This window comes from Berghia stephanieae, chromosome 11 (genome assembly GCF_034508935.2).
Source record: "Berghia stephanieae isolate SIO BIC M18660-M18661 chromosome 11, UCSD_Bste_1.3, whole genome shotgun sequence".
Taxonomy (NCBI): Eukaryota; Metazoa; Mollusca; class Gastropoda; order Nudibranchia; family Aeolidiidae; genus Berghia; species Berghia stephanieae.
In genome coordinates this window covers 20,497,205-20,520,240 of record NC_088370.1, presented here as the reverse complement: position 1 = coordinate 20,520,240, position 23,036 = coordinate 20,497,205, and the positions used below count along the sequence as shown (strand labels likewise).

General features: G+C 36.4%; 1 protein-coding gene across 10 annotated transcripts in view; it reads left to right on the top strand.

Moving 5' to 3' along the window:
- The window catches only part of LOC144956983 (uncharacterized), a 67,513-nt gene that overhangs the window by 26,435 nt on the left and 18,042 nt on the right, over window positions 1-23,036 (top strand). For 4 of the 10 annotated variants that reach the window (XM_078887873.1, XM_078887870.1, XM_078887865.1 and 1 more), the window contains 11 exons: window positions 5,577-5,682; window positions 7,316-7,390; window positions 9,577-9,768; window positions 13,336-13,407; window positions 15,897-15,994; window positions 16,614-16,744; window positions 17,782-17,898; window positions 18,972-19,089; window positions 19,926-20,030; window positions 20,535-20,666; window positions 22,404-22,494. In XM_078887873.1, the coding sequence (XP_078743999.1) occupies window positions 5,577-5,682; window positions 7,316-7,390; window positions 9,577-9,768; window positions 13,336-13,407; window positions 15,897-15,994; window positions 16,614-16,744; window positions 17,782-17,898; window positions 18,972-19,089; window positions 19,926-20,030; window positions 20,535-20,666; window positions 22,404-22,494 (1,237 nt within the window). The remainder of the gene's footprint in view (window positions 1-5,576; window positions 5,683-7,315; window positions 7,391-9,576; window positions 9,769-13,335; window positions 13,408-15,896; window positions 15,995-16,613; window positions 16,745-17,781; window positions 17,899-18,971; window positions 19,090-19,925; window positions 20,031-20,534; window positions 20,667-22,403; window positions 22,495-23,036) is intronic. The other 6 variants (XM_078887874.1, XM_078887871.1, XM_078887866.1 and 3 more) reach the window with 2 other exon arrangements.

Below are 23,036 nucleotides of genomic sequence, written 5' to 3'. Positions count from 1 at the left end.
TACAACCACCACCACCACATCATCATTACCACTACTACTACTACTACAACCACATTATCATCACTACCACGACTACTACTACAACCACCACGACCACAATATCATCACTACCACCACTACTACAACCACCACCACATCATTATCATCACGACCACAACTACTACAACCGCTATACCACCACCACATCATCATCACTACAACTACTACTTCAACCACCACCACCACCATATCATCATCACTACCACTACTACTACAACAACAAGCACTATCACATCTTCATCATCACTACTACTATTACTACAACCACCAACACCACATTACCACCAGTACTACAATCTTACCATTAGGTTTTGGCGCTTTACTTCATTTGAAATAAAGAAACTTTGGGATTGTATTTGGCATTGTGTTTATATATCATAATATAATTCTAATCAGTTATCTATTTGTAAATATAATATCAAATACTATTCGAATTCCTTTTTCTTGTTTGTGGAAATTCCTCTTTCGGTATTGAAATTCCTACGAGTGGTGTCTGAAACTCCTGTGAGCCAAATTTAAAGTTGGCGTCTCTTGTCTTCATATCATGTTTTCAACAAATATAATTATTGTTGGATATTTTTGTGGTGAATCTTATTATAATGACCTTTTGGCGCAGCTTCATATGGGGGGGGGGGGGGGGGGCATTCCTATTGTAAAAGTTTTCCCCATTTGCTCCGCTATCGTAAGGAAAAGACTGTATGTGAACTAGTAATGTGTTGACTCATGAAATCGTTTTCCTTAAAACGCCAGTGCTCACCTTGCCTTGATTTAGCTGTAGATTTATTTCGTTGTAGTCAAGTTGACTTGTAATCAAAATGAAATATTGTTATTAATTAGACTTTTTTTCTTTGGACCTGAAATATCTAGGGTTTGCAACCAGCAACTTATTTTTCTTTGACAAACGAGTCAAGTGCTGATTTTTTGTGTGTGCCAGCGTTTGCTTTTTACAGACCCGCCACCCATTCTCTTGAAATTTACAATTTTTTGTTCTTCGTTGTTTAGTTCTGGGTTTTTAAAATTCCAATTCAAATCGTCTTGGTGGGGTATGGGGGCAAGGGAATGTAGTTTGGGTGTTTTGTTCATGATTAACCCAATAATTAATTTGTCACAGTTTGTGATCAGAATGTATTATTAGAATGTGTCAGTGCATGACATATTCAGTCGGAAGGTGAAAATTTTGGATTTGCATTTTTTTTTTCCATTTTCTGAATGAATATGCTCCCCAGAGCATTTTAATCTTTATTTGAAGTAAATCGGGTGATTTTTCATGAAGTTATGGTCAGATGTGTGTGGGAATGCTATCCAGCAACTTTTCTCAAATTTCATACTTTTTCAACTTAACTAGCTGTAAAAAAATATATAGAATTGAAATTAAGCTTAGATATATCCCGAAGATGTACAAAAAGGGTTGATTTAATCATTTATGACAAGAACTCATTTTTGATAAAAATTGACCTTCTAACTCTAATAAACTTGGCAGTATCTCAGTTCAAACCTTTTCACCATCCGACTGTAGTGCGGGGCGGTCCTTGGCAAGCTTAAGGACCACGGTCCTACGGTCCTTGGGAAATGAAGACCGCAAGGACCGGTCCTAGGACCGGTCCTTTTCGACATTGAACATTCCTGAGAGACTGTTGGAAATTCGAACCGGTTTGACCTTTTAGAGCGTGGGATCGTTCATTCTTGAACCGTTAAAGACCGCTACACGATGAAAACCGTGGCCTACAGGAGTAAAACACACGGAGTAGTCACACTCATTTCAAATTGTAACCTAATTAGAGAAGAGGGTGATGCCTTCTTTATTTGCTCACCGTACTTCATTGTTACTTCGATAATTTAATAAAATTTGAAATTTATCCCCATTAACGGAGATAATGGCATCGCCCAAGGCGTTGATCGAGTTGTTCGTGGCGTTGATACACACACGCAACTCCTACCCCCCCCTCCCCCCCCCCCCCACACACACACATTAGAGGGCAGCGAGCATTGAAGAGTAAGAGAGAGACGTGAAGTTATAATAAGAGGGGGTGGATGAGGTGATAAGAGGGGTCGATGGTGACTTTTCGCCAGATCTAACAAACTCAGCTACCCATTCATTGCTGAGTAGACAGGGATTCAGAAAAAAATCGACTGCACCCGGGATCGATCTCTGGCCCTTTGCGTATAAAGAGAGTGCTCTATCAACTGAGCTATCGGGGTCCCCAAATATTCTATTGGACTTTTTTAAAATTCAGACGTTATAACTGGGTTTTTTGGAAGGAAGAAACTAATGAAACTCATATTATTTGATTAGTAAAAACACCAAACGAAATTTTAATATTATTGTATTATTTTAAATGACAACACTGCGATAGAAAGGAGTGGTGACAAGAGATGGACAAAAGAAAACAAAAAATCGGATTTGCTACTTGCTAGGTTCGACACAAACACACACACACACACACACACACACACACAAACACACACATCTTTTGTAGTCACATACATTTCAAACAATAACCCATTAGAGAAGAGGGGTCATGCCTTCACCATAGATCATTGTCATTGCGATCATTATGGTGTAGTAAATTTTGAAATTTACCCCGTATAATGGAATCGTCCAAGGCGTGCGCCTCCTGTTCCCCCCATCTCACACACGAAAGGGCGGTTTGCGGAGTGGAGGTTGGTGGTCGTCTGCCTGTATGGTCGTCTGTGTCGTTTAGTGTATGGCAAATAGGGCTGGGCGGGTACCCGGGTACCCGCGGGTAATAAAGTTAAACCGGGTACTCGGGTAAAAGGGGCGGGTAACGGGTACCCGCTTCAACAAATGGAAACCGAACTGAGAGTGATCATTTTTGGCGGTTTTAATATTTTTGAACAAAAATTGGAAATAATACAATTTTATTTACATATTTAAATTTACATTACATTTTTTCAAAGATTTTCCTACTTTATTTTTCAATTACAATGATTTTTTTGTTTTATTTGTTCACACACATTTGATTCCATTTTGGAATCAATAGGTTAAGACTATATTATATTAGTTCTTATCTTTTAAAGGATCTCAGGTACTTTTATTTTATTTATTATTTATTATTTTTTCATTGTAGTTAATTATAATTGTTTCTTACTTCAGTTTTCGTTGCATTATGTGTTGTAAATAATATAAAAATATAATGAAAAATATTTAAAAAGAATACACACATCTACACACACACCCCCCCCCACCCACACCACTCCCTCACCCCCCCCCCCCCCCCCCCCACAAAAAAAATTTTGGGGACAAAAGTCACTCCTGCCACGGGTACCCGCGGGTACCCGGGTAATCAGGCCACTACCCGGGTATTACCCGGGTAATTATTTGGGCGGGTAATCCCAGCACTAATGGCAAAGGGGGGTGGGTGCGATTAATTAAGTGGGATGGGTGGTGATTGGTGGAAATAGGCAACCGAAGCAGCGAATCGCTGGGGAAGTAGTAGGCTATGGCGCGAGACCGTAGGACCGTGGTCCTTGCAAGGACCGCCCCGCACTAGTTGAAAGGTGATAAGAAGTGAGGACCGCCGCCGGTCTTCCCCTCTGGGACGGTCTTCGGTTCACAGCTAAAAGACCGTCGGACCGCGGTCCAGACCGGTCTTCAGCGCGGCACTATCCGACTGATTATGTCATTCACTGACACATATTATAGAGAAGTGCCAGATGGAAACGGGGAATAAAACTATCAAAGTGTCAGAGCTCAGGCACGACATATCAGGGTGTTGTATCCGCTGGATCCCAAGTTTGGCTCAATGACACCATGATCTTTTTTATTCCATTTTCATCTGGCATATCTCTATAGCCAATATTTCACATCATTATTGATATCAGTGCCCACTCCACTCTTTTTCTGAATTTTTGTCAATGTTTGTAGTGAACATCAATTCATTCTGTCTGCCATGGCTGCTTTGATAATCTTGCTTTTGTCATAAGTGGGTCATTGCTGATCATATTTTATTTTACACTGAAAATAACTTACTGACTGCATTTTTTTTCAGGTACTAATTTTACTGAGATTATTTATAGTGTTTATTCTAATATTTCAAACATTTTCCTTCTAGCGTGGTATTAGCGTGGCTCATCGGTACGGTCTTTGCTTCGTACCCGAAAGGTACCGAGTTCGATCATCCACCGCTGCGCTTTGTGGCCTTGAGCATGTCACCTCACCCTAGCTCAATTTGCGGCGCTGCACTGCGGCTGACGCCTGGGTTATTCCAGTCTTCCCTTGGAATAGACCCTAGAGACAAATTTCCCCTATGGGATGAATAAAGGACATTTTAAAAAGATAAACACGCCTTGGGTTGGCAGAGAGCTTGTTTGTGTTGGGGGGGGGGGGGGGGGGGGTCTTGTCCTTGTGAAAGAAATAGAAAATGCTACAACTGTCACTATATATATTTTAACTGTTGAATTTGGGGACTTAGGGGGAAATTAAAAAGTTACCATTAACATTTTGAAAAGCTGTTTTTTCTTAGAATTTTATAACGATTTAAAAAAAAAACGTTGAACCCAAAAGCCTTCACTACTAAAATATAATTCTACTAAAGCAGTTTCACTTTCACCACTAATTGAATTGTTACGATTTTTCACCTAGCAGCTAGCTCTATTTAACTTAAAGTTGCTTCAGTCCCAATGTCTTTTTCTTTCTTTCTCTTTTCTTTTCTTTTCTTTTTTTTTTTTTTTTAAATGTATTGGTGTTGCTATATCTGAATGATTTAAACTGCTTCAATTAAAAAAAAAAAAAATAGAAAAGGAAAAGATAAGCAAAGTTTTGTGACACGTTTCATTAATTAATACATTCTAAAATGATCTCTTCCTGGTGAAATTGAATTGTTGGATTGGATTCACTTCTGTCATTGATTATTTTTTTTTTTAGAATTTCTACTTCCCCTCTGTGCCATTTACAATCGATTTCATTTTGATATGATGAGCTTTCACAGGGTTATTTTGTATGACGACTAAATGTTTGGCAGCTATCATGAAAATGGCATGCACGAAACGTGAAAAATTAGCAACGAGAGGGAAGTGTTAATATTTAACTTAACCCCCTCCTTGCCACCCTACTGAAAATTGTCACATTCGTTATGATGCAGCCAACATTTTGTCATTCTATTTTTTGACATCATGAAATTTGAACAAAAATGTGCTATAGTTAAAGTATTTAACACGTGATGAGATTTCGATTAGCTAAATAAAATTTGTATGGCAGGATTAACAGCTTTTGTGTTTGGAGTGAATAAATTATTTTTTGTAAGTTGGGTTGACGTTTTGGGGAAATCCGAAATAGCATAGGAAGAGTTAGAATTGAATTGTTGAAAATCTGGCTTATTCCGACCTAGTAACATTTTGAAACGATTTATAAAATTAGCAGCGAGGGGAAAGTGTTAATGTTTAGCTTAAAATTGAATAGTTGAAAATCTGGTTCATTCCGACATGGTAACATTTTGAAACGAATGCTCACAACATAGACAGACCATCCAAAGGAAAAAAGAAAATAACTTGAGTTTCTTCATTTTAATTTTCATCAGCAGGCTAAGACTAGTAAACCGTTTGGCAAGACGAATGCCAGTGATATCCCTCCAAGGTTTCTCAAACAGCATCAAGGAGGAGGTGGAGGATCCTCTCAGTCAAATGGTAAGAAATAAATTTATGATTGAATATTTTTTTAATGAGTAAAAAAATAGATAATTAACTCACTCAATCCTAGAGATTTTTTCTACTTTTAAAAATTGGAAAAAAAAATCTATTGAAAATGAGCATGTACATAGATAGTTTTATTCAACTGTCATTAACATGTAAAAACGAAAAACATAAGCTTTGATTTTGATACTAGACCTATATTTGTCTCAAAAAATGAAATAAATAGGCTCATGGGGTTAAAATAACCCCGGGTAAACTACAGATATAGTTGGTGTTAGGTTTGAGTGAGTTAATGAATATTTTACTTGTGAGGCTAAGTGGTATCACACTCGCCTTTCAAACCGGTAGCTCCAGAGTTCAGAGTCCTGCTCTGAGTGGTGCATGGTTGTGTGCTGGGAAAATGGCTCTTTTAGGTCTGTTAGATCTGGCGGAAAGTACTTTGCGATAGACTTGTGTCCTATCCAAAGGGTAGTTAGCAATTAATATTGCACGTTTTATGCTTTAGAAACTGGGATAAACTCCAACTCCATGAGCCTGATGGCTCTAAAGTACTACTTTAAAAAAATAAAAAATCTTGTCTTGCCTTTTATTGAAAAGACAGTACAAAATGTGATTTGACTGGAGTCCAGTGTTCAGATAGGGCTCCGTCAATGTATTTGTGTCAATTTTTGTACCCTGAACACAGGTGCCAGTTTTCCGGTTCATGCCGGAATTCCGGTTTCGCGATATCTCGAAGTCAAATACCTCCGGTTTCAGTGTTTTGAGTAAAATAACCTAATAGCATCGGTAAAAATTCGAAAACGTGAGTCAGCCACCTTTTCAGTGTATGGATGTAGATTCGTGAAAGTTAGTTTTAAAATCAAATTAATTTCCTCATTTTGTCAATATGTTTGCTGTGTAATCATTTAATAATGCTATAAAAACGGCGATGAAATAAGAGTAAAGTTTAGGCCGCGCTTTCAGTAGGAAAATTTTCAAGTTTGGCAAAGCGTCGAGATTTTATTTTCAGGTTTCAGCACTTCTTCCTGCTGGCACCCATGCCCCTGAATTGACAACCCTGTTATGTAGAAAACGGTAGGGGCTGCCAGAGGCCTGTGATCGTGAAAATACTAAAGAAAGAGTGAAATAAATGGAGAGGCTTCGTATAGGAACAATACAGACAATGGACGTTTAGGGTACAAACCCTTCGTCAGCCCAACAATACACAAATTAACGTGGAAAACAAATAAAATAAAATGCAAAATAACTTGTATCGTCTGTACTCAATGGTGGTTGCAGTATGAATTGAGTACAAAAGATACAAGTTATTTTTAAATTTAATTTTATTTGTTTTCCACGTTAATTTGTATTGTGTATTGTTGAGCTGACGTAAGGGTTTGTACCCGAAACGTCCATTGTCTGTATTGTTCCCTTACGAAGCCTCTCCATTTTCACTCTTTCATTAGTATTTTCACGAACACAGGCCCCAGTCAGCCATTACCGTTTTCTACATAACAGGGTTGCCAATAAGGGGGCAAAAGTTGATGCACACAGATTGACGGAGCCCTATCTGAACACTGGGCTCCAGTCAAAAGTTTTTAAATTTTAAGGTATTAATTTTAAAACTTTTTTTTTGGTGTTACAACAGGTGGCTTTCCTCCAGCGGCGAAACCCGAGCCTATTCCGTCCATCCAACACACAGAGAGATTTGACGACACAACAGGTTGGTTGGTTCTCATTGATACGCTTTCTAAAGATGATGATGATGTTGTTGTTGATGCGGTTTTTGTTGTTGTTTTTTTTTGTTTGTTTTTTTTTTTTTTTACGATATGTTACTAGTGTGCATCTTGTGTGAGTGTGTCTATGTCAAGATTGTATTGTTATAAATGTGTAACCAAATGACAAATTGCCACTTTTTTGGGAACAATAAAGATATATTATTATTATTATTATTATTATTATTATTATTATTATTATTATTATTATTATTATTATTATTATTATTATTATTATTATGAAGTAAACAGTAGTTTTTTTCTTGTAACATACCTGTAAAATGTCAGTCAATATCATCACATTTGATGACATGATAGGTTGGTGGATTGTCATTGATACACTTTCTAAAGGTGAAGTAAACAGTAGTTTTTGTTTGTAACAGGCCTGTAAAATGTCAGTCAATATCACCACATTTTGACACATGACAGGTTTGTTGGTTGTCATTGATACACTTTTTAAAGATGAAGTAAACAGTAGTTTTTGTTTGTAACAGACCTGTAAAATGTCTGACAATATCACCACATTTTGACACATGACAGGTTTGTTGGTTGTCATTGATACACTTTTTAAAGATGAAGTAAACAGTAGTTTTTGTTTGTAACAGACCTGTAAAATGTCAGTCAATATCACCACATTTTGACACATGACAGGTTTGTTGGTTGTCATTGATACACTTTTTAAAGATGAAGTAAACAGTAGTTTTTGTTTGTAACAGACCTGTAAAATGTCTGACAATATCAACACATTAAAAAAAAGAACTTTTCTCACCATCATTTTGCACTTTGTGTAAGCATATTGAAATTGAGCTTTTATATAGCGCAATATCCACTAAACGTGCTCAAAGCGCTTTACAAGTGTTCCCTGTCCAACAGGAACATTTAACATTTAGGACAAGACATGACGCCTGTAAGGCGATATCATAACTTTTTTCTGACAGAGACAATGCTAGTAACGACGAGGCTCGAACCCAGGACCTTCCGATCCAAAAGCGAGTGTCATGCCACAAGACGACATAGCCAAGCATATTGTGGACCCTGATGGCTCGGGTGGTAGAGCATTTGCTTTACTTGCAATGGGATTGAGATCGTTTTCTTTTCTTTTCTCCCCCTTTCCAACCAGCAGTGATTGTGTTGCTGGGTCTATTAGAGTTGGTCGAAGGTACTTTGCAATATGGCTAGCTCATCATTTCCGAATTGCAATTGCTATGGTCCTTTTCATGTTGTATAAACTGAACCAGGATAAACTCTAGGCTCCATGGTCAAAATGGGTCTGAAGGACTACTTTAAAAAAATATTTTTATAGATAGAATGCGCTAGGCTAAAAAGCTCACAACATTGCCATCTGGAAGTATAACGGATCAACACACAAAACTATGTGTAACAATGAACTTTTATTGTCTGGATAATACATTTTTGTGAGAATTACTCCAAAAATGGGATGGCAAAACACAATAACAAGGACCAGAGTGACATCAACTTCGTTCTATCTATAAGAAATATTGACTTGAAAAATTGGTGCCATATGTTCTATGAAAAATGTTCTATTTTTTTGGCTGCCGCTCACATATCTGTTTAAAATTGATGAAAATACCTTTATTTCTCTCAATAGGGGACCTATTTTCACTATTTGTGCTTTAGTTTTAACGTCTTTGTGATATAGTGGTATGTTACTCGCATTTGGACAAGACACAGTTGAATCCTTGGAGAAGACTCTTTATTTCCTCACATTCTTGCACCGTACTTGGGTTTAAAGCGAGTATTTAGCTGGTAACAACAATATTCTGTCTAAAAAAACAAAAACAAAAAAATTGTAATCGCACTTGTGATGTCATGACTCATTCTACATGTGGGAGGGGGGGCTTTGGTTAACCCTCTCCTTACCACTTTGTTACGACACAGTATACATTTCAAACGTTCAGAATGATCTTAGTTTAATTAATAACAACATAACATTGTTTTGTAGAGGGGTTGTTTGAGTTTAACAACCCACTAGCCAGTGCACTGACCAAAAAATGACATCAAAATACAAGTCTTAGTGTCAGGCTATAAGTTAATGAAGGAGACAGTTTGGGGGTATATCCCAAAAGGTTTCTCTAACAGATGTCATTACTGAAGCCGTGTTTAACCTCTCCAGTTGTTTACAACATAGAATCCAAGAACTGGGTCCCTCCTGAAAACGGCAAACTGTACCTGGAGACATTCCACAACTACTTCCGTCAGAAGGGAATCCTGGAACCGTCCATCAACATCATCATGGGGAAGGTGGAAAGGCAGAAAGGGTTCTACGGTCAGATTGACTACAACGGGACTTTGTATTATCCTCTAGGTAAGTGTGGCGTTGAGCAACCGTCGTTGTGAGTATTTTGATTGTTCTCCCCCTGTCGGTTTCACCGTTACAGCTATCAGAATAGATTTTTACTCCTGGGTGGGGTTCCTGACTTCCTGTAGTGGGCTGTGTCTTCTATCCCCCAGCATGTGTTTTCCATCTTGCTTTCTGTCTTTGTCTTAGAATGAGATTACTTGGTTTTGTCCTGGCCCTGGCTGAGAGGAAAACAGTTTAAAAATGTATAGTTTTGGGAGATGATATTTTTTTCCTTGTAAATCATCTCTCTGTTATGCACTGTATTATGTTTTATTTTCATATTATATATGATTTGTAAATATTTGAGTGTATTCCTTAGACCTGCGCTTGTGATTGGATGAGACTTTTAGTGATCTCAAAGTACATTGATAGTGTGCTCTTGGAATCTACACCTGTTTCTTATTTGACCCAATTCCCCTTTGTCTTCCCTTTTCTCGGGTGCTTTAATTGTAATTCTAGAACTTTTTACTATCCCATTTTCTTCCTTTTTACTGGCTCTTGATATGACCTTAATGTGTTGTAAGCGCTGTAAAACCCTTAAAAACAACTAACAAACAGATTTTTACTCCATCTGCATTGGCCTATGGCTTTAAAGGAATGATTCATTTTCCTTGTTAAAAAAAAATTATTTTTTTTTGCATGTGTATATATGTGAGTGTGTGAGTGTGTGTGTGTGTGTACTTTGCTCACAAAGTTTAATAACTCTTCTTGACAGAGATGGAAGTCCTGATTACTCATTTGGTATATTATAGCACATTCCTTCACAAGCAAAAGGGACCTGTTTCGATCTTGGGTCCAAGATTTTAAAAAATAATTTTTGAAACTCCATCCCCCTCGAAGTCTCAGTTTGAGACCCTAAAGAACGAATGATAAGATAAAGAGTCCCACATTAAACTTTTTCAGAAAACTGTCGATGACACACCAGCCATTCAGATCCCAGATCACTTTAAAAGACCATTTTAATCAAATACAATGCAAGAGAAAACACAGCATTAAAATACAAACAACCCTTGCTTTGCAAAAACAAACACATATAAATTTAATATAGAAAATACATAAAAAACATTCAACAGAGCATGAAACACGATTTAAAAAGCTGACTCACAAATGTGTCAGTGCATGACATCATCAGTCGGAAAGTGAAAATTTTAGATTTGCATTTTTTCCCCTCCCGCATTTTAATCTTTATTGTGATTTTTCATGAAGTTCTGGTATGGGAAAGTCCAGCAACTTTTCTCAAATTTCACACTTTTCCAGCTTGACTAGCTGAAAAAAATAATTAGAAGTAAAATTCAGACCTGCCAACCAGTACGATTAATCGTATTTTAGTACGATTTTTTGACCCCAATACGCGGATACCATTTTCGTGGATTTAGTACGATTTTTTAAAAGATGTGTGATGTGAATGATATTGATGATACATTTGATGCATTGATACACACGTGTCGTGTCGTACATCAACTGTAGACTGTTTCTGAATGAATGATGCATCATATTTAATACTATCGTTATCATTTCAGTTGCTTATATGATGCCGGTTTTCACCAATATTTTTCTCATACATTTTTGAGGATTTGCATAGGATCATGCATAGAAGCTTGTTTTATACTTTAAATAGTCTCAGACCACATTTAAACTTTTGCCACTTATTAAATAGAAAATTCTAAGTGAAAATTTAATTGAACCAATATCTTTGACTTTGAAGCCTTCAATTAAAAACTGTATTGCTAATTAACTTAAACATAAATGGGTTATTTCCCTTTATAATAACTAAAATTACTCTATTTTGATTTATAAAATTTATAATGATCTTTTTTTCCTTAATTATTTTGTACGAGTCTTGAATTACAAAGTGGGCAGCTTTAGGAACAGTATTTGGTTCAAAATGAATTCTCCATAACCGTTTTATAAGTATTTAATTTGTCTTTGCATATTACATACTTAGGAATTTCCCATCATTTGACCAAAGTAATAGTATTAGTAGGATGTAGTAGTATAAGTAGTAGTAGTAGTAGGAGTAGGAGGAGGAGGAGGAGGAGGAGTGAATGCTCAAAAAATAAAAAAAATAAATAAAAAGAGAGAGAGAGAGAGAGATATGGATCATTGGATAATATATATGGAAAATATCTTGCCACTGTTGCAAAATGTCATGTATTGAATTGAAGACCACTCTCCCAAATATTATATCTCAAAACTTACTCATAACTGATTTACTGGGCTAGCAGATATCACCATCACAAGTTCATTTGGTACATCAGCATCATCCCCACATCATCATCTCTTACCACCACCGTCATGGCATCACCACTTCTACAACCGCCATCACAGCATTGTCACTGCCACAACCACCACCACATCACTTCTACCACCACAGCCACCACAGTTTCATCATCATCACCACCACCACTAGAGCACCATCGCTACAACAACCACCACTTCTTCCACTGACACTAGCATCAATACTACGTAAATGTTTTGGGCCTTTTGGTCATTTCTTTGAGTGTTTCGAAAGCAATTTCCTTAGATATTTCAATTTCTAAGCCTTATGCTAATTTAAAATGGTCATTGAGTTTTAGTTTCTTGATAAATCGATAATTTTGTAATCACTAGAGATTGCTTGAATGATCAGAGTTTATTTTAATTTGGGTTTGGTGTTAGCTTTTATATAAATTTGTGTTTAGTGCGCACTTTTTTTCCACTCACGCGGACAAAATACACTTTTTTGCTAAAAAATACACTTTTTAGGGTCATAGAATACACTTTTCATCCTGGGAAGGTTGGCAGGTCTGAAAATTAAGCTTTGATATTTCCCGAAGATGTACAAAAAGGGTTGATTTAATCATTTATAACAAGAACTCATTTTGGATAAAAATTGAACTTCTAACTAAAGTTGGCAAAATCTCAGTTCAAACCTTTTCACTATCCGACTGATTATTTCATTCACTGTAACATGTATATTTAATGGGAATTTTGCAGTGATGGACTTTGGAAAAAATTATGACCTGAAGACCCTCCCTTGTCCATCAAGAAATGAGTTAGTAACTAGGTCTGTGAGATCTGGTAGGGAATACATTGTGACAGATAAATGTCTCATATCCAATGGGTGGCAAAAAATAGGCTTCAATAGTCACTTCTCTCGTAATGACACATGGTAACTCAGTAACTGGTTCTAAACTATTGGAACAATGGCGGACGCCCTTATGAAATATTTCTCCGACGAGCATAACAGTGTATCCAGAGGAAAAAAAACATTATAAATCTGATCATGTTTTGACTTTTATACATTCTGTTCACATGACATTTGAAAAAGTTCTAGCCAGCATGAAGAATAAAAAGTACCAATTTTCTTTGTTTAGAACCAAGATGCTCGTTGCTGGGCAGACGTGACATCAGACTTTTGAATCCAATTATAATCATCAATTTAATTTAACAGAAACTGTTATAAATTCAAACTCCATGGGCTGTTATAGTTCTAATGAGCTTCTACTTTTTCGACAAAGCTGTTATTAAGACTATGATTTTTGTTTTCAGAAATCCTTCACACAGAGGAGGAAGCAAGACAAAATGCTGCCAGAGCTTTCTGTTTAAAAATGGGAATTAGTCGTAAGTATTTTCATCTTTATTATTACAGGGCTTTGTGATCTTCCAATCCAATCTATACTGACGTATGCTTCAGTATTGAAGATAGATCCTAAGTATAAATGCACAAATTCATACATGCCGAATCTTACGAATTTTTTGTAATTTTATAAATTTTAGACACATTTCATGGCCAAATACGAAATTTTATGGAAAATTACAAATTTTTAATTCTTAGTAATACTTAAATGATAATAAAAATAATAATAATAATAATAATAATAATAATAATAATAATAATAATAATAATAATAATAATAATAATAATATAATAATAATAATAATAATAATAATAATATAAATAATAATAATAATAATATAATGAACACTAATAATATAATAATAATAATGTAAGACCACTACTATTCTACTACTACTACTGCTACTACTACTACTACTACTACTACTACTACTACTACTACTACTACTACTACTACTACTACTACTACTTCTACTACTACTACTACTACTACTACTATAATAATGATGATATTAATAATAATGATAATACGAGGGCTCTTTCATAATTAACCGGAAAATGCCTGTATAATCCGCGTTTTTTATGCTATCAACAAAATTCTTGCACGTGTTCATATCTTGACTCGTCCTTCATTTCTCTACGTAACAGCCAAGTCTGTCGACACACTTCTGCCAACGCCGCACCATGGAATAGATACCCTCTCGGAAGAAATTTCCGTCAAGGTTTTGTAGCCCTTTCCGCACATGGTAACAAGCTCTTCATCGACATCAAAGCGCTTTCCTGCCAGCTCACGTTTCAGTGGCCCAAAGAGGTGATAATCAGATGGTGCGAGGTCTGGACTTTGTGGTGGGTGTGGCAAAATCTCCCATCCATATTTCTCTAGCCAACCTTGCGTCACTCGTGCTGTGTGGGGTGTAGCGTTGTCGTGTTGCAAAATGACCCCGTTGGTCAACTGCCCTGGGCGCTTTCTGCGAATGGCCTCCCTAAGCTTGTCAAGAGTTTGGCAGTACCTTGCAGCATTGATTGTTTCTCCAGGTTGAAAGGTTTCGAACAGAATAACACCACGACTGTCCCAGAAAACAGTTCCCATTATTTTCTTTGCTGACCGCATGACTTTGAATTTCTTCGCGACAGGTGAGGATGGATGTTTCCATGTCATCGAATCTTGCTTTGTTTCTGGGGTGCAATGGTGCAACCAAGTCTCATCACCGGTGACTATGCTGTCAAGAAAAGTCACATCGTACCCTAGAAAGTCTCCGCCGGCGTTGGCAGTATGCCCGTGAACCCTGCGTGAGCTCTTGCTTCTTCTCAAAAGTTCCCTGCAGATGTCCAATCTTTGTTCTTTATGATTGTCTGTCAATTGCTTAGGAACCCATCTTGTGCTGACTTTTCTGTAGCCAAGTTCATCCAATACAATTCTACGGCCAGAAGTTTCCGAAATTTCAAGACTGCTTGCGATTTCATGAAGTTTCAACCTCCTGTCTTGACGAATAAGCTCATCAACTCGCAGTTATCGAACGCCCCCTCCCTTCCTTGTCTGCCAAGTCGGAATGGCCGGCTTCAAACAAATTACACCAGTGATAGACTTGTGTACGGCTTATAACATGCTCACCATATACACTCTGAAGTTCTTTATTCAGACCTTTGGCGTTCAAAAAACGTATGACAGCTCTGATTTCCTCCTTTGACCAAGTTTCAAGGTGGGCCGCCATCTTTAAAATCGTCAAGAAATTCATTGTGCAAAATGATGCACTTCATAATTTCTGGGAATATCTGTAAGGAAATAAGGAATATCCTGTCGTTTACAGAATTAAAAAATCTCCACTGGTTGCTGAGCAGTGGGCATTTTTCGGTTATTTCTGAAAGAGCCCTCGTAATAATAATATTGTGGTTGTTCATACACAATTTCAGAAATTACGAATTTCCTTGTCAAATTCCTAAAAATTGACATTAAAATTACAAAATTTGAAGTTTTCGATTTGGCAAGTCTGCATACATCACAAATTATCATTTGTGCGGTGTTAGTTTAAAAAATATCTGTGTTTAATAGTGAGCACTTTTTCGTTTTTGAGTATATCCTCGCTGTTGAATTTAGTTTTTATTCTAATCCTTTTTAAAAATTTCTTTCACGGTTCTCAACTTTTGTTCGATTTTCATTCATGTTGAACAATACAAACTCATTTTTTTGTTCAATTGTCATTCATGATGAACAATATAGACTCATTAAAAAAAAATTTAGGATCAAGTGTAGAGTGAGTTTTCGACTTTCTTTTTAAAATATTTTGTTCCTATTACAAAAAAAATTTTTAAAAAGTTTTTTAAAAATTTTTGTTATTTATTTTAAAAGCTGTAATCAGCTTGATGTGTCCACTGTAGACAAGATCTGATCAAGTTTTTTTCTTCTTCCTCATTACATTCTTTTTATGGCTACGTTAGTTAAATAAACAATTTGTAACATTTCATTCTTCCCCAGTGACACCTCCTCCATCGTCATCATCATCATCAACAGTTTCATCACCGTCATCATCATTGTCGGCAGCAGCAAGTTTAGTTAGAAAGAAAATCTATAATGTAAGTGCATATATTTATAGGTAATTTGTAAATAGTCTTTTTTGTGCGGCTATGTGGTCTTGTGGTATGACACTAGCTTTCGGATCGGAAGGTCCTGGGTCCGAGCCACGCGCTCGGCGCATAGTTGAGTCCTTGGAAAAGGCTCTTTACTCACATTCTCTCACCGTACTCAGGTGTAAAATGAGTACCTGGCCGTTAACAGCATTGTCTTTGTCCAAAAAATTGTAATATTGCCTAACAGGCGTCATGTCCCGTCCTGCATGTTAAATGTTGCTGTTGACCAGGGACACCTTGCAAAGCGCTTGAGCACATTTAGTGGATATATAAAGCTCTATTTTTTAAATTTTCTTTATGTACCTCTTGGCATAAAGTGAAAAGGCAAGGTTCCATTTTATGGGCCAATGGAGCTTATTTTAGTTTCTGCAGCATTGAATGGACTATAACAATTGCTTGTTACCATTTGGATCTATCGCATATTCTTTCAGAGTGTTCCTCTGATTGTGTTGCTGGAGCCTTCATTAGATACTTAAATATTCTATATTTGTTGCTTGTAGCATGTCTCAATTTCAATACCAGGAGCCTAATATTTTTTTCCCAAAACGTATTTATCTCTCTTCAGGTCATTAAAGAGTCGGGCACATGGGCCAATAGTATACCCACCCTTTACAAAATGACTTACAACGAAGAGCTAGACCCAGACTTTCTGCCTTCTCTGAAACAAGCCAGCCACTTATTTAATATAGAGGAACCGTAAGTTTTTTAGGCTTTTTTTTTTCTATTTAAAAATGTATAAGATATGTGCCAAAAGAAAGTTGTTTTTTGTTTTTTGGTGACATATGAGTTAAAAACACATCAATACAATTTATTTTGAATTGCTGTGGAATAATTAAATAACAATGTGAAATTGAATGTAAGCTTCAGTTTAATATAGGAAAACAGATAAAATGGACGTTTTGGGTTTCCCCTTTATCAACAAAACAGGATGAATGAAACACTACAGACGAATGAGATAATGTGGTAGCAGCAACATTTACATGTGGAATAATTAAGGTTTCATCAGTGACTTTGGAGTAAAACTTTGCAGTAAATCATGAAGAACCGTCCAAAATCTGAGGGTATGCCGCCTAAAGAAAAAGTTTTTCGGTAATCTTTAGAAAACACCATGTCTAATCACAGGATTAAGAATTTAGTCTATATTTGATTAAAATGGGATAAGTGAATAATTTAATTTTCTGAAGAAAAATGTGAATTAAAAAAAATAGCAAATGTCACCCGTACCAGTCCTACATGTAGCCTCTCTTCTGATTGGAAAAATACACTGGCAATACAAATGTATGGGCATGGGTAGGGCATTCATCGACTTCAGCACTTCGGGTAATAAATTATGAATTCAAAAACATACACAAACGACATTCTACTGCACTAAGCGAACACATTCGGTACTTCAAAGAAAAGAACATACAACACAGCAGCATTACATGGAAATTCATCTCCAGAGCACAGTCGTACTCCCCCTCTACATCATCACAAAACTGATCATGGCAACACTCAATAGAAGAAATAAACTAACATCTTCATGCAGACATAGAAACAAAAGCCTTTTATGTAATTACGAACCACCATAACCCCGAAGCTGAAAAAGTATGATAGACACAACAATCTACTTTCACTTTCAATTCCTGATGAGAGCGAATGCTCAAAACAATATTGTAGATGTTCTTGATATATATATGTATGTATTCTTTTATTTATTGTTTTGTTTTACATTATATCATTTCCTACTGCAGAGTCCCAAATCGGTTCATTATCTACAAAGTCCCAGAGGCAATGGTGAAGCTGGCCCGGGTACAGGTGGAGGATCAGACTTCATCACAGGAGTCCTCATTAGCCCTGCCTGATATCGGGTGAGTTGTTGCCAGATATATGATGGTCATTGATACTAAGGCGGAGGATGATTCTGGTGCTGCATTCAAATTAACAAGTAGATATGAATATTTAAATAGCAGAGTTCACACAACTACTATCTATTACTGGAGGCACTTTACAGTGCTGTATTGAATTCCCCCTTAAGGGTCACATGGAGTCAAATTCACATTATTTCTTCTTCTTCTTCTTCTTCTTCTTCTTCTTCTTCTTCTTCTTCTTCTTCTTCTTCTTCTTCTTCTTCTTCTTCTTCTTCTTCTTCTTCTTCTTCTTCTTCTTCTTCTTCTTCTTCTTCTTCTTCTTCTTCTTCTTCTTCTTCTTCTTCTCTTCTTCTTCTTCTTCTTCTTCTCTTCTTCTTCTTCTTCTTCTTCTTCTTCTTCTTCTTCTTCTCTTCTTCTTCTTCTCTTCTTCTTCTTCTTCTTCTTCTTCTTCTTCTTCTTCTTCTTCTTCTTCTTCTTCTTCTTTTTCTTCTTCTTCTTCTTCTTCTTCTTCTTCTTCTTCTTCTTCTTCTTCTTCTTCTTCTTCTTCTTCTTCTTCTTCTTCTTCTTCTTCTTCTTCTTCTTCTTCTTCTTCTTCTTCTTCTTCTTCTTCTTCTTCTTCTTCTTCTTCTTCTCCTCCTCCTCCTTCAGAATCTTGCAACCTTTGTCATCCATCTTGTCAATGACCATGCTTAGCATTACTTTGTTTTGTCACAAGATGAAACCTTGCGCTGTTCAGCCTCCAAAGCTACAGATCTGTCATTAACCCTTTTCATGCAGAATTCGAGTTTACTCTTAATCTTAATGTAATCAACCACGGATTTCTTCCAATATTTATATATGAATATAACTGAGAAGGTGGCTTTCAATACTTGCTAAGTCTCTCTGTCATCATTCAGAGAAAATTGTTATTTTTGGTCATTGATGAGTGCTCTGCCGTTGTTTTTAAAACACTGTATATGCAATGTTAATCAAATAGCATATACTGTGTTCTTTAATAAAACAGCAGTGCTAATGGTTTTTCCTCGGATCCGCTGAAATCCAAACTGATTTTTATATTTTTCAATTCATTTCAGGTCAAAATTAAACGTTCTATTCAGCTATGCTTACTCAGGAGATGAAGTGTACCTGCAGAGGGCAGAGCAAGAAGATCTGCTTTACCAGATAGAAGAAGTGTTGGAGTCGTTATCAAAGGCAAGTTTTTATTTTTGCCTACCTGCCAAACCAGTGTACATGAAAATGTTGCTGCTCGAAGCTTGAAGAAATAAATATCAATGTGAAATTGAATGTAAGCTTCGATTTAATATACGAAAACAGATAAAATGAACCTTTCGGATTTCCCCTTTATCAACAAAACAGGATGAATGAAACACTACCAACGAAATTCTATATTTTTTCGTACATTAAATTGAGGCTTACATTGAATTTGACATTGTTATTTACAACCAGTGTACAGGTTGTTGTTTGTTTTTTTACTACCCGATAAAGAAATGAAATAGTCTAAAAACTAGACATGAATGAAGTAGTCTAAAAACTAGACATGATACAAACATCTGGGGGTTTTTTTTGCATAGTTTTCCATCACTGTTCAATTTTTTTGTGTGGTGAAATTTCAGGAAGATCTATAAGCCATTACAATACTATCACGCTTTTTTACGGGAGAAATTTTACGCAAACAATTTTTGACTTGTTTTTATTTTTCTTCCAATTTTTGCGTTTAAAAATCGCTTAAGTCAAATTCTCCCCTTTTTACAAAAAGCGTGACTGTATTTTAATGGCTTATAGTTTATTTACTCTTAGGCTCTCGCTGATAAATCATAAAATTTGATGGCAACATACACGAAAGTGACAATAAAAAAGTAAATGAAACCAAAAAAATATAATGATAGCATTAATAACAAGAAAACGGCCCAATTTATACCATATTTCTTTTTCTTTTCATTTCTTTATTTTATTTAAAAAATTTTTTTCTCTTTAAACCACAATATTTCACAAGAATAATATTTTTGTTTTCTTCTCTTATATCTCAGCAATCCCCTCCGTCATCAAGTGACAACTTGTTAAGTTGTTTGATCGCAGCCTGCTACGAGGGAGGATGGTACAGAGCTAGAGTCTTGACAGTGGAGAGAGACACGGTGGGTTTCAATAAATAAATAAATAAATAAAATAAAATTCCCTTTTTTCATCCTCAAGGGGAAATTTGTCTTTAGGGTCTATTCCAAGGAAAGACTGGAATAATCCAGGCGTCAGCCGCAGTGCAGCGCCGCAAAGCGAGCTAGGGCGAGGTGGCTTGCTCAAGGCCACACAACGAGGCGGGTAGTCGAACTCTTGGTACCTTTTGGGTATGAAGCAAAGACTGTACTGCTGAGCCACGCTGCTACCCCAATATTAGTCAAATTGATACTAAGGTGCTAGAAGCTTTTGAACTGTAAAACGTAATAAACAAAAATGAATATAACAGCTTCAAAAAAAGAACAAAATACCGAACACAGAACGTTTCGGGATCAAAACCGTTCTTCCGCCAACACCAAAAAACAGTAAAGACATAAAGACATTACTAAATTCCAGCCAAAACAAACAAACATAAGGATGTTGATTCGTAAATTATTTTCAAATATCTTTTATTCTCTCCACCCCAGGTGTCTATATCATTTGTTGATTACGGTAACCGAGAAGATGTGACGAGGACAGATGTCAGACTCCTGCCCGATGACAAATTAGTGACTGTCACTCCTCCTTTGGCCATCCCTTGCTGTCTGCAGAAACCAGCGGTTTGTTTTTGTTATGTCATAAGACATGAAGAAATCTCTTTAATTTAATATTCTAACAAAATTTAATATTCTAACAAAATATATAAATAATGGTCTTGGAACCTGCCTTTTTAAAATGTCCATACCATAGTGGGCAGGGAGGCACCTACTTACTGCGTCTTCTATCCCCCTATGTCTGTTTTCCAACATGCTTTCTGTCTTTGTCTTGGAATGAGATTACTTGGTTTTGTCCTGGCCCTGGCAGGATGCCCTGGCAGGGAGTGAAACAGTCAAATGTATAGTTAGTTTTGGGAGATGATATTTTTTTCCTTGTAAATCATCTCTCGGTTATGCACTGTATTATGTTTTTTTTCATTCAATTCTATATGATTTGTAAACATTTGAGTGTGTTCCTCTTAGTGGGGACCTGTGCTTGTGTCTGGATGAGACTTTTGGGTGATCTCAAACTAAGTACACTGATAGTGTGCTCTTGGAATCTACATCTATTCCTTATTTGAACCAATTTCCCTTTGTCTGCCTAATTCTCAGATGCTTTAATTGTAATTCTATAACTTTTTACTATCCCATTTTCTTCCTTTTTACTGGCGCTGATATGACCTTAATATGTTGCAAGCGCCGTAAAATCCTTAAAAACAAACAAACAAAATGTCCATAGATTATATTTGACATCATCATTATGAATGTTACAGTTTAAATATATGGGAAATGATTGTTTTTCTTATTCACTAATTCAGCACCATTGGCCGCACTGTGTGCAGCCAGAGCAAAATCTGTTCTACAGGTCAATGGCCGCACAGTGCGCCGGTCTAGAAAGGCAAAAATAATAATGTAATTCAATCCAACTGTCTACAAAAGTGCTATGCATTAAACCAATTTTATCATTTCTTTCATCAGAACATTCCATTGGTCCTAGGGGGTATTTTAATTGAGATTTTGCGCCGAATTCGAATTTTGCTTTGTCTTAGTTTGTCATTCTCATGCTGCCTCAATCAGGTGTCACGAATGAGATCATGTGGTAGTGGCGTTGTTAAGATAAATTCATCTTAACAGCGCCACTACCACTTTATTTCATTCGTCTACGATGTTTCATTTATCCTGTTTTGTTGATAAAAGGGAAACCCGAAACGTCCATTTTATCTGATTTTGTATATTAAATTGAAACTTACATTCAATTTCACATTGATATTTAGGACAAGACATGGCACCTGTTAGACGATATTACAATTTTCTGTTTTACAATTAGTGGGGAAATAATCAAGTCCTAAGGAATGCTGTATATATATATGAGTTGTCCTCATTATATATAGTGTTCACTGTGATGGACGTCTTTGTGGTCTAGTGCTATGACACTCGCTTTTGGATAGGAAGGCACTGGGTTCGAGCCTTACTCAGCGCATAGTTGAGTCCTTGTAGGAGGCTCTTTACTCACACTCTCTCACCGTACTCAGGTGTAAAATGAGTATCTGATTATTAACAGCATTGTCTCTGTCCGAAAAAATTGTAATATTGCCTAACAGGCGTCATCTCCCGTCCTACATGTTAAATATTGCTATTGGCCAGGGACCCTTTTAAAGCGCTTTGAGCATGTTTAGTGGATAGTGCGCTATATAAAAGCTCTTTTTTTTTTTGATGGACAGTTCTAGGGGACACACAATCGATGACAAACGCATTCCCTTTATACAATGTTAGATAGTTTTCAAAAGACATTTTCTGATTTTTTTTTTTCTTCTCTTCCAGGAAGTGGAGTGGATTGATGACATGGCAAGTTTTTTCCTCAGTCTTTCAGAAACAGAGCCCGTCCTGTCAGCGAATATTCTAGCTCACAAAGGTATGGCAGTTTAGTTATCACGCTTGTACTGTGGATAATCGTGAATTTTAAAGATGGAGATGGTGATTTGATGATAATGATGATAACAATGATAATAATGATGTTGGTGATGATGGTGATGGTGATGATAATGATGACGATGATGATGATGATATTAACTGTTAACATTTTGTGGTTGGTAATGAATTATGTGGTATTGTATTAAAACCATTTGGTGCTTGACATTTTATTTTGAAGAATGCCAATTAAAAATAATTATTTAAAAAAAAAAAACATTTTTTTTTAGAAAAGTCTACTAGTGAAATATTTTTCTATTCACCTAAAGCTGTTTTCCAATTTGCCTTTTGTCTTTGTCTTGGGATGAGATTACTTGGTTTTGTCCTGGTCCTGGCCAGACTCCTTGGCTGGGAGGGAAACAGTCAAATGCATAGTTATTGTTTTTGGAGATGATATTTTTTGTCTTGTAAATCATCTCTCTGTTATGTATTGTTATATTTGTTGTTTTGAATGCATAATGTAAGCATTTGAGTGTGTTCCTCTTA